The sequence below is a fragment of the Triturus cristatus genome, chromosome 6, assembly GCF_964204655.1.
Source record: "Triturus cristatus chromosome 6, aTriCri1.1, whole genome shotgun sequence".
NCBI lineage: Eukaryota > Metazoa > Chordata > Amphibia > Caudata > Salamandridae > Triturus > Triturus cristatus.
In genome coordinates this window covers 1,082,984,026-1,082,996,694 of record NC_140589.1, presented here as the reverse complement: position 1 = coordinate 1,082,996,694, position 12,669 = coordinate 1,082,984,026, and the positions used below count along the sequence as shown (strand labels likewise).

At 44.7% G+C, this 12,669-nt stretch overlaps 1 protein-coding gene across 5 annotated transcripts in view; it reads right to left on the bottom strand.

Annotated features, from left to right (window-relative positions):
* Positions 1 to 12,669, bottom strand: part of PHF10 (PHD finger protein 10) — a 963,279-nt gene that overhangs the window by 702,855 nt on the left and 247,755 nt on the right. For 3 of the 5 annotated variants that reach the window (XM_085611960.1, XM_085611958.1, XM_085611961.1), the window contains exon 5: positions 10,377 to 10,528. In XM_085611960.1, coding sequence (XP_085468086.1) covers positions 10,377 to 10,528 — 152 coding nt within the window. The remainder of the gene's footprint in view (positions 1 to 10,376; positions 10,529 to 12,669) is intronic. The other 2 variants (XM_085611959.1, XM_085611962.1) reach the window with 1 other exon arrangement.

Sequence of the window (12,669 nt, the reverse complement as noted above, 5' to 3'; positions counted from 1 at the left end):
TTTAATGTATATGGGGTCTGCTGGGGCAGCTTTATATTTTCTCTCTATCCTGGGGTTTATAACCCTAGCCCTAACAGGATCTTTGAACACCTCAGGTGCATGTTTGATGACCCCTTTTAACATAGGGAGGACTGAGGTGGACTTTTGTGAAGTATCAAAAGTGTCCATTAAGAAATCCTCTTCCACAGGGTCTCTATGTAAGGCAGCCCTGTGGTATTGTGCAGCTCTGTGAACGAGCTGGGTGAAACCTATGGTATCCTCTGGAGGGGAAGGTCTAGAGGGGTAGATGTCATCTTGTGGTACGTTAGGGACATCTGGTGTGTTGTAATCTTCCCAGGGGTCTTGGGTATAAGGTGGACCAGGACCCCTAGTGGTTCATCGTCTGCCCCGTCCACCGTGTCATCGTCCACTGGTGGAGGAGATGGTGTAGAAGAGTGGTGCGGTGGGGGAGGTGGAGGAGGAGGTGGAGGTGGAGAAGGGACTCTGAGAGGCGATGTTGCAATGTCTCTCTTCTTAGGTCGTGGAGCCGGTGGAGGCGTGTCCAGTGGTCTCTTTTTAGAACTGAGAGTCAGTTGACCAGTCTTTTAGAAGAGTTTTTTGGGTGGGATCCGGTTTAAAAAGCTCTTCTGTTGGAGTCTGGTGTTTCGGCGCCGATTTTGACGGTTCCGAAGGCTTGTGTGGCACAGATTCTGGAGTGGACTTGTGCTCCTTAGGCTTTGAAGCGTGAGATTTTTTTGTCTCTGCAGGAGTTTGCGGAAACGGTTGTTTTTTCGGTTCCGATGGTTTTTTCGGTTCCGAAGGTTGAGAATGTGAACTCTTCGGTAGTGTTTTTTTGCTCGGTTCCGACGGCTTTTTCGGAGTCGAGGGGTCGGTGCCAATAGGTTGGGGTGCTGAGAGCGTGGATGTGGAGGCAGTGGTCGGCACTAAGGTGGGGGAAGGTTTTTTTTTCGGTGCCGGGGCTTGAGTGTGGGCCCCGACGGCAGGCTGACTCAATCCCAAGTGGCCTGAAGGCTAAGCTGTGGACTTCTTTGCCATGCCCGAAGGCGGGGCGCGAGAAGTATTTTCTCGGTGTGCACCTGGGCCCGAAGGTGAAGGTGTTACCGAAGCCTTTTTCGGTGCATGGGGAGGGGGTCGACGTCACTACTTACGACCCGCTGCCCAGGAGTGATGTCCTCTATGTCGGATTCATTGACTTCAGAGGCGCTGACGGGGTCTTCTTCGACCCGCTCCAGTTCTGTCACATGGACGCCCTCCTGGAAGATGTCATCGGGAATAGATGCCGAAAAGCGAGCCATTGTTCTTCGAGCTCGACGATCCTGAATGGTTTTCTTGGAGCGAAAAGAGGCACAAGCTGGACAGTCTTTGGCCTTGTGCTCCTATGAGAAGCAGAGGTTACACACCTCATGAAGATCTGTGTGTGGGAACTTCGACCTACATTGAGGACACTTCTTAAAAGGAGTCCTTACCATGATCCAGAACGAATGGCCTAAGTAGGTCCGAAGGCCTTCGTCAACGACCGGAATCGAGGACTTCGAAATTGAAGCGATCCGCGATGACTAGGGATCGCGATCAAAACAATAGTGGAGAAAGGGTGAGGCTTGAGCGTCGAAAGTTGGATCGGTAACGGCACCGAACGGGAGCGCTATAAACACATCTGAGCCCGATGGCGGAAAAAAACAATCTGAAGATGGAGCCGATGCCCATGCGCACTATCATCCAAAGAAGGAGTCACCTATCTTGTGACTTCTAAAGACTTTTCCAAGACAAAAGCAAGGGCAAACATCCGGGCCCAACACCAGATAGCGATCTATGCATAATGTGTGCTCTGCAGCTCATATGCCTCAAACACAACATTTCACTTTTTTCATCTCACTAAAGTTAGTAAAGCATGTCTGTGTTAACGCCCCCCTCCCCCCCAGTATTTTCCCACAAGCTTCAATCTGCAAAAGGCCATTTATTGTACAGTACCCCGGCCGATATTACACCCCAATTCATCCCTATACGTTACACACAAGACCATGTAACCTGTCCTACATCACAAAGATGGAAAACAAGTTTTTTTCCAGAAATCTGTAACTAATTGTGATAAACAACATTATGTAAACTAATGTGCATAGTACTTTCGTGAAAAACTATGTTGCTGATTGGTTAATAAAAAAATGTTTGAAACGTACACTAAATAAGATAAGATCTAAAATGTTTGAAACGTACACTAAATAAGATAAGATCAAAAAAAATAGTCAACTTCTAAACCTGCACGTACTGTTCAATGTTCTAGTAATTGTTAAGATGAAGTATGGTGAATTTATGACCTGTACGTGCCATGCAATGTTGCAGAAACTGTTGGGATGAAATTTGGTGAACTTATGACCTACAGCCTTTCATTAATGTTACCCAGTATTCCTTTTCAACAAAGCCAACAGCTCCATGCAAGCTCCCTTTCCCAAAAGTAAATCTGCTGTGCTTCATAAAAGTGAGAGCAAATGTCCTTCTCTCCCTTCCATCAAGCGAAGCAAATGTTTGCTATGACAGAGTGGCAACTCTGCATAGATCCCACCTTGCCATAGCAAACTACAATATCCATGCGTAGGCACCACGGCTCATTGTTGCAACCAGCCCTCGGACAGAACGATACTCACGGCCATGCAAAGCTCCTCAACAAAAATTGAACGAAACGCCTCCATCCAATCTAAAGCCCGCGAACATCGTACTCCCCGAGGCCAACAATCCGCAACACACCCCTGAATTTTAATTCATAAATGCCCAAACAACTAGTGCCCCCAGGGACAGTATGGGGAAGCTTCACCCCTCCACGCTTAAATTTTACACATACTTCCAAAAACGTGCTTCTCCTCGGAGCAAAGGGAAAGGAAAAACGTGCCCCCTTCCCCCCCATATCATTATATTTGCTCCAAGGAAATAGCAGTCTCTGTGACCAGGGCTTTAAGTGGGATTTTAAAAAAAAAAACGGGGGGGGTCTCTCAAAGGGGCGTGGCCAATGTAATTAAGAGCTTGGCTTAAAAACACCTAAGCTAACAATCTGTGCTTAGCATAGTGTGCCCACTTGTATTTTGCTGTTTATGTCACTGTATCCAGATATATGATGCAACAAGTAACGTCATAACTACAACAAGTCAGGACTATTGGCTTTGTCAATGGTTGTTAGTTGCATAAGATAAATAAGCAGCAACCATGGCTTGTGTAGAACATTGGAAAAGCTTTCACTTGAAGCCCTGGTGACACCACGACAATCTTTCTGCTCTTAAGTTTCAAAAAGAGAAGGGAAATCCAGACACAAAATGACTCTCTTTAAAGGGTTTCCTTTCCCCTACAATGCTCACCTGGCATGACGTCATGCAGTAACTTCTCCGCTAGTGAAAAGTGAGCAGTGTGAGCACACGCATATCCATGTGCCTACTGTCACTGCAGTCCGGGGAGAAACGGGCCGCCTGTGCCAGGGCACACAACAGCACCAGAGAGAGACCCGTTTCGAGGCCCCCTTTTAAAAACTGCCGGTGCTCAGCACCGGCGAGACCCAGCCCACTAAAGCCCTGCCCCTGACAGAAGTAAACCCGGCATCATAACTAAACATTGCTACCGGGAACTAGCCCACCCGGGGGCTTAATTAAACGAATCAATCCACACCGCACTCCGTTTCTCTTTTCCCCAGAGTTTGGGGAAGCTCCCCACCTCCACACTTAAATTTTACGTATACCTCCAAAGATGTACTGCTCCGCGGAGGGGAAGGGAACATGCGACCCCCCCATATCATTAAATTTGCGCCAAGAAAGTGCTGCTCCCCGTCACAGAAATAAACCCTGCATTATAACTAAACATTGCTCCCAGGAACTAGCCCACCCGGGGGCTTAATTAAACAAAGCACTCTACACCTAGCTCTGGTTTTTATTTTCCACCGTGATTTCCAGGACCTACGTGAATCCCGCCAAAAATATTTTTTTTAAAATTACGTTCCGACTCCCTGTGACACCCCTGAGCACCCGAGGAAGGTCACGCTGTTCCCACCCAACCCTCTTCTACTTAACAGAGTCACAAAATTGCAGCCAAGGCTTCCTAGTTTGAAGTGTTGGCAGCCATATCTAGGCAAGCTTGTGCTCGGAACGCCTCAACCAATCAGATCTCACAAATCTCAAATATCAATATCTCTAAATCTATAAATGTCTCAAAAAATACTGAACGCATTTACACCATTTAAAAAAAAGCGTGCTTTCTGAACCAACAACTATCTTTTTGTCAAATCTGGTGTAACTCCGTTGAGCAGTAAGGGCTGTAGCCGTGTCTAAAATTTCCTATGGAAATTATCATGGAGAAAACACGTTTTGGGACCCCCCTTTTATCTCGGCCCCACCTTCACCAATCACCCCCAAACTTTCAAGACAGGAGCTGACCTCAATGAAAAATTAGTTTTGAAAATTCGCCAAAGTTATTCGCAAAATAAAAAACGCTTTTCCTATGGAAACTAGGTACTAACTATAACTACCTACTGACAACCACCAGTAAGAGATATATATATATATATATATTCACTGAAAAAACCATAGGTTTCACACGTTATAGTTAGCGGAAATTTTACTGATAAAAAACCAATGAAATTCCCCCGTTATAGTTAGTGCAGGCAACTATAACTCACGCGACCGCAATCCTCTGCTGATGCTAATACTGTATTTAGACACTTATTTGCCCATGTCTTCTTCCATACATTTTTAGCTATACATATATTACAAATATATTTTTTTCATAAAGACACATATGTCATCAGCAGAAGATTGCGGTCGCGTGAGTTATAGTTGCCTGCACTAACTATAACGGGGGAATTTCATTGGTTTTTTATCAGTAAAATTTCCGCTAACTATAACATGTGTGAAACCTATGGTTTTTTCAGTGAATTTGCAAGGTTTTTTAAATGCTAATTCCTAACTATAACGTGTGTGAAACCTATGGTTTTTTCAGTGAATTTGTACGGTTTTTTAAATGCTAAGTTACTTTACGCCATTCGTGGCGTGCGTGCCCACTTAACGCAGTTCGTTCCGTGCGCGCACGGTGCGCTTCGCGCACCGTGCGCGCACAGTGAGCACGCGGTGCGCTTCGCGCACCGCGCGCCCACTTTACGCAGTTAGTGCCGTGCACGCACGGTGGGCACGTTACGCTAGATGGGCCATGTACGCACGATGCGCTTCGCGCACCGTGCACATATGGAGGACATATGATGCACTTCGTTTTGAAAGGTAATATTTTAATTTTTCGTATATTTTATAAGCCATGCCCAAATGGTGCCCTTCGGGCACCATTTGCACACGGGGTGGAGAGACTGTGGATAATTTTTTTTTTTATTATTTTTTTTAAAAATATTTTACTTTATCTCATCTCTAATAAGCCATGCACAAATGGTGCCCTTCGGGCACCAATTGCACAAGGGGTGGAGAGAGTGTGGATAATTTTTTTTTTCTTTTAATTTTTTACCGTACGCGTACGGTAAGCGTAATCGGCGAAATTACCGAAAAAATAAAAATTCCATTTTTGGCCTTGGGGGATCTTTGGGGACTCCCACAACATGGCTATGTGTGTGGGAGCTGTCTGAACAGCCCCTTTACATGTTTTTGGGCTTTATATTTTAAAAATCACTATCAGTGCGAGAGAGAAAATGGCGGCCGCCGCTGCCTGGTTTTGGCCGATTCGAATGTTTACTAAGATCTAAGAGCCAATCAGAATCGCGCTCGCGCACGCCACCGTACGCGTACGGTAAGCGTACCGTAAGCGCACCGTAAGCTGGCTCAGATATATATATTGATTTAAAGGCTATTTTCTCAGAATCTACTGAACAGATTTACACCAAACCTACAAAAGGCACTTCCTTGTCCTGAGGACTACCTCTCTGCCAAATTTCTAGTAATTCTGTTCAGCCGTTCGGGCTGTAGCCCTGTCTAAAGGTCCTATGGAAAAATGCATGGGAAAAATGCATTTTGGGACCCCCCTTTTATCTCAGCCCCCGCTTGACGAATCCCCCCCGAGACTTTCAGGGTAGGAGCGGAGCGTAGCGCCCCACCTATTTTGAAAAATTCGCGAGGATTCGTCGACCGGCGCCAAAGTTATTCAAAATAGAATGTTGCGGATTTCCTATGGAAACGTGGTCCTAACTATAACTACCTACTGGCGACCGCCAGTAGGTAATATATATATATATATATATCTATAAAATCGCTCTGGGTTCCACACTAAAGTGGGGCACTCGCAGGCAGGTGCCGACTTTGCGGGTGCAGGCTCCGCAAAAATATGAAGCTCAGTTCCCTCTGGTGATGAACAGAAAGGATGTCGCACTCATGGGGCGTTGAAATGCAGTTTATTCAATCAGATGACCAGCAGCGTAACAGACGCGTTTCGGCGGAATGCCTTTCTCGATGTTACTGAGGCACCGCAAACGCCATGTTTTTCAATCATTTCCGTGTCCACAAAATGGAAAAGGGACCAAGAGAAACTCTGTAACATCAGCGCCATTTTGTAGTGGATACATTAATCGGACACAACCCAGAAATCCTGCCGTGGATCGGCAATAGTGTCCATTAAATGCATCGTACAATGTTAATAATAACGCCGTGGATCGGCATACGTCCCCACCATATTACTATGTGGCCGGAATTAATACATTTGATTGTAAATTGCATATTCTAATTCATACTATATTTCATTACATAATGGAAGGCATGTTCAAACAATAGTGCATGGTTGTTTTCATTCGTATTATACGCAACCCATCAATTGATCAGCATCATGTCAACAAAAGCACCAAAATTGCACCAGAATAACAACAAGAGAAATCTCAACAACGGTCTCAACAAAAACAATGGGGTCCACCAAATGTAGCTCAGTGACAAAGGGGCACAATCTGTTCAAGTACCTAAATGCACTGATAATTCTTCCCCACTATTGAGACCACGGGGAAACTTCGTAGATAGATCAATAATGAAGCGTGACTCAAGTTTTCGTAGCTTTTTAACTCTATCTCCCCCTCGAACACTAGCAGGGACATAATCTAGACCATAAAATTGCAACAGATTACGATTACTGTTATGTTGTTCTGCAAAATGACGTGCTACTGGATATGCTTGGTCGCGCTTGTCAATAGCCCGTAGGTGTTCAAGAATTCGGATCTTTAATTGATGGATAGTGCTACCAATGTAGCTTAATCCACACGGGCAGACCAAACAATAAACAGCGTATGACGTGCTGCACGTCATGAATTTTGTGATTTTTTTGGTCTGTCCGATATCAGAGATAGTGTATGTTAAAACTCTCTTGCTGTTAGCGCAAGCTTTGCATTTATTGCAAGGATAGAAACCCAACATGGTCCTCAGAGTACCCACCTTTTGTGGTATCTTTTCTAAGTGGCTTCTGACCAACATGTCGCCAAGAGACCTCGCTTTTCTATAAGTCACCAATGGAAAGGGGGGAATATCCTCGCCTATAGTGCTATCAGTTTTGAGGATATGCCAATTCTTTTTGAGCATGTTTTTTAGAAAATTCGCTTCAGCTGAATAGGGGGTAATCATGCGGAAATTGCTTTTATCTTCCACAAGTGTTGCTTTCTCCTTCAAGAGGGTTTCCCTAGGGATACCTCTCACTTTATTTTGTGTGGATCTTAATAGATCCATACTATATCCCCTTTGGGTGAATCGGATTATACTATCAGACACCGCCTCTTCAAAGTCCCTTTGCTTGGTACTATTTCTTTTTAACCTCAAGAACTCTCCGTAAGGTATGCTATTCACGAGTCTGGGGGGATGGCTACTGGTGGCGAACAAGATAGAATTCCCTGCAGTGGGTTTACGATAAAGGGATGTCTGGATGTTATTTCCATCAATGAACACTTTCAGGTCAAGGTAGTCAACTGCCACTGGACTTATTGTACCCGTAAAGTGTAGATTTCTATCATTGTTGTTTAGTATGTCAATATACCCTTGTACTGTTGCAGCTGTGCCTTGCCAGATGATAAAAAGATCATCTATGTATCTATGCCACTCTACTACTTTACCATGATCAGTGCCAATTGCGTGCGTCCTGGGAACCTGCTCCTCCCACCAGCCCACAAACAAGTTTGCGTAGCTAGGGGTGAAGCAGGTTCCCATCGCTGTACCGGACACCTGTCTGTAGTGTTGTTCCTCAAATAGAAAAATGTTATTTCTAAGACAGAACTCAATGAACTCTAGTATCATTTGACTATGTTCAGAGTATCGCAATTGTCTTTGTTGTAGATAGTGTGCAACGGCCTTCACCCCAGACTCGTGAACTATACATGTATAGAGGCTGGTGATGTCTAGTACCATTAGTTGGTAAGTGGGGTCCCATTTTACATGCATGATCTTATTCAAAAAGTCTTTAGTATCCTTCACATATGAGTCTAACTTGGCAACAAGAGGAAATAGGAAATGGTCGACCCGCTCCTGTTCGACTATCTACAACAAAGACAATTGCGATACTCTGAACATAGTCAAATGATACTAGAGTTCATTGAGTTCTGTCTTAGAAATAACATTTAACATCAATTAAAGATCCGAATTCTTTAACACCTATGGGCTATTGACAAGCGCGACCAAGCATATCCAGTAGCACGTCATTTTGCAGAACAACATAACAGTAATCGTAATCTGTTGCAATTTTATGGTCTAGATTATGTCCCTGCTAGTGTTCGAGGGGGAGATAGAGTTAAAAAGCTACGAAAACTTGAGTCACGCTTCATTATTGATCTATCTACGAAGTTTCCCCGTGGTCTCAATAGTGGGGAAGAATTATCAGTGCATTTAGGTACTTGAACAGATTGTGCCCCTTTGTCACTGAGCTACATTTGGTGGACCCCATTGTTTTTGTTGAGACCGTTGTTGAGATTTCTCTTGTTGTTATTCTGGTGCAATTTTGGTGCTTTTGTTGACATGATGCTGATCAATTGATGGGTTGCGTATAATACGAATGAAAACAACCATGCACTATTGTTTGAACATGCCTTCCATTATGTAATGAAATATAGTATGAATTAGAATATGCAATTTACAATCAAATGTATTAATTCCGGCCACATAGTAATATGGTGGGGACGTATGCCGATCCACGGCGTTATTATTATCATTGTACGATGCATTTAATGGACACTATTGCCGATCCACGGCAGGATTTCTGGGTTGTGTCCGATTAATGTATCCACTACAAAATGGCGCTGATGTTACAGCGTTTCTCTTGGTCCCTTTTCCATTTTGTGGACACGGAAATGATTGAAAAACATGGCGTTTGCGGTGCCTCAGTAACATCGAGAAAGGCATTCCGCCGAAACGCGTCTGTTACGCTGCTGGTCATCTGATTGAATAAACTGCATTTCAACGCCCCGTGAGTGCGACATCCTTTCTGTTCATCACCAGAGGGAACTGAGCTTCATATATATATATTTTTTTTCTTCAAAATGTGGTTGCCGCTTGATGCATTTCGAAGCTCCTGCTTCTTGTTCACAGGCTGGCACTGTGATTGTCGGCAGAAATTACGTCCTCATTACAAGTCTCTAAATTAAATAGCAATTACCTGCCCCCAGGAGCAGCGTTCCAAGAATGAGGACTTGAACGGAGGCTGGGGCTCATTTTGGGCTAAATCTACGGCAGTCATAAGCGCGCCATATACTGGATTGAATGTTGGAGCACTAAATCTCCCATAAGCAATTTGAGGGAGATTTTATTTTGTAAGCCCAGTAAATCAATTTAAAAGATAATATTGTAAAGGCTTCTTTAGACCATTAATATCAAAGGTTTTACCATACAAAAGAATCCAGCTACTACATATTTACAGGATGTTTACTCTTGCCAGAAAAAAGAATGCCAGAATGCCCTTAATAACGCTCTATTTCTAATAGTATTAAACCACTGATGCAAGAAGGAAGATATATACCTGTATTATAACTCCTACACCGAAGTGCGGGAAACTGCCACGTTGTAGTGAAACTGTAAACCTGTCATGAACGCTGGTATAGAGAATAAGTGGTGCATAGCTAATTGGCACGTTAGACCTTTTTGGAGTCTTTATTACAGTGAGTTATTGTTCACAATACATTTCTTGCAGAAAATGTGCATGACAATATACACAGACGTGGTCTCTAGAGATGCAGATGACATTCTATCAATAAATAAATAAATGGTAAAAATCAGTATAAAATATATAAGGAGAAGGACACCAAAATGTTTTCAATTGCAGTCTGCAAACGTTTAGTACTTGGAACTAAAGATATGCATCTTAAAACTATTCAAAATCTTCACATTTCTGATGAGCCCACAACATATTATGCTCAAAGGCTCATTCACCTAGTTGTTTTACTACTGACTATTGCTTACCGAGTATTCTTTGTAGTGATCAGTGATTCGCTGACGTTCTTTCTCCTGCAGTATAACTGAATATTCTGCATGCTTGGTTGGGTATTCTTTAATCATTAGATCAATTACTTCATCACTTCGCAAAGCTGTCAGACCTAGATTGTGTGAGAACACTGAAAATTTACAAAGGGAAAAAAAATTCAACTTACAAGCCATCATTCACTTTTCAGTCAAACTGTTAAAAAAATCCAGAATTCATTCACATCAATTTACTCAAGTAACTATGTTCCTCTACTAATGATCACAAACCTGTAACTACTACCATTGTGATGGTGTATCTATAGTTTAAATTTCCAATCTCTGAAGTTAGGACTGTGGGATTCCAAAAGGAAACAAGTTAAACTATGTATGGTCCTTTTTAATGGGCAGTACATTAGAAAGCAAATGTAACTTCAGAAAGCTGTAAGTATACTTGCCTTTATGGTGTTCACACCATTCTAAAATCCTCCATGGCAGAAAGTGAGTCAAGCGCTCATTAATGCTTCCTGTATGCGTCACAAGATCAAATCACACCAAGTGTACATGTGCAATTCTTCCAAAAAAACTTTGATTGAGCACTATTAAACTAAGTAAAAGTAATAATTGTCATTTCTAAAAGTTAGAAACAGTCAAATTGCGGTACATGAGAAAAATAGTTATGATTATTATTATGATGTCAAGCAACAACTGCCTTTTGCCAAGTCTTTAAAAACAGTTTTCTGACTTTTAAACCACAAAATCAATGAGAAAAGTAAGATATTTCAAAGATGGCAGGAGGGGAGAGTAGTGACCATTACTTGATGTAATTGAACCTTTTCTTACATTTAACAGTTCTAATCTCTGTTAGGCATAAATTATAACAGCAGAAACAAATTAAAATATGATGTCACTTCAACAGCTGATTACTTATCAGAATATCTATTTCATGGCATAAAAGACCACACAAGTCCACTGCAACTCACTGACACATTTTTACAATGCCACAACCTCATTAATTTAGGGGGCATTGGAGGAGCCTAGCCTGCAGCCGAGATGGCCGCCTAGCTCCTCGGCTCCGCCGACCCTTGCGCCCTTCGTCGATATCCTGGCAAGAATCCTGCGCCTCCGAGCCCTACGCTTACCTGCGCCACGTTCCTGACCACGTTACTGTGACTCCGGTCGAGAACGGAGCTGCCCCGGCGGAGTTGCGCCCCGGTTTCCATTCCGGCCTTCCAAGCGGTCGCAGCCGGGCCATTGTTTAGTGGGGACGGCCGGCGGCGACAACGATAGCAGCGGCCGCTGTGGAGAGGGAGGAGCCGGTGCACCGGACCTGGAGCGCGGCGCTGGGATTCTCACAGCAGCTTTTTCCATGCTCGGCTGCCCAGCGCGCCCCGCTCGCAACATTGTATCCGGCTCCCGTATACTGTATCCCGGCCCAGCTGGGAGAGGGCCGGGATCGCTTCTTTGTTGCAGCCTACAGCAGCGGACGCCATCTTCCGCATCGGAAACCCTGGTTTCGCCGGTGGGTTTCCCTGCACCACAGATTCCCTTGTCCTTGAAGCCTCTCCACGACCGGCTGCCTCCACGTTTTCTGCACCACCAGGGCCCCGCTGAGAGCTCATCACTTTCCAGATACCGATGGCTGGTGAAGGGGGCTTGCTTCCCGGGGCGCTCGATGGTTGCTTGCCTAAGATGGCGGACGCAACAGCACCCTCCATCCTTGATCCACCGCTGGGGCTTCATGACATCCTGGCAGCACTGGAGGACCTGCGGTTGGCCTTCCACGACTCTGCCACTCGTTTGGGGGACCGGTTTGATTCGACTTTTTCAGCTGGCCACGATGACCCTCCAGTGCGGCATGATAAGCCACATCTTCAGTCGACTGTCGGTGGATCACCCGAGTTGAGGTATGTGGCAGTGACGGGGGGACGTGTCCCAGTGCCCGCTGCGGTACTCTTCGGCTCTGCCCTGGGGGAGTCTGACAATACTGCTCCCTTGGTATGGCCGGAGCTTGTGTCTCAGACGCCGTTTTGCCCATCTCTTTTGTCCTTTGGTGCCACGTTTCTGAGCGTCCTCCTGGACTTGCTTCCTGTACATCGGCCGGCCGCTACTCTGGAACTTATGCATCGTCCTGCTCCCTGTTGTACTAGCCACGGCATAGCAGTGGCGCATTCTGTAGTCCTTTACTATCGAGCTTCACTCCAGTTTGACTTGTCTCTTACACCTCGACTTCTGCAACGGACTCCATGGTGGCCCATCCCGTCCAGGTTGGCTGTACTGCAATTGGATTCTGTTG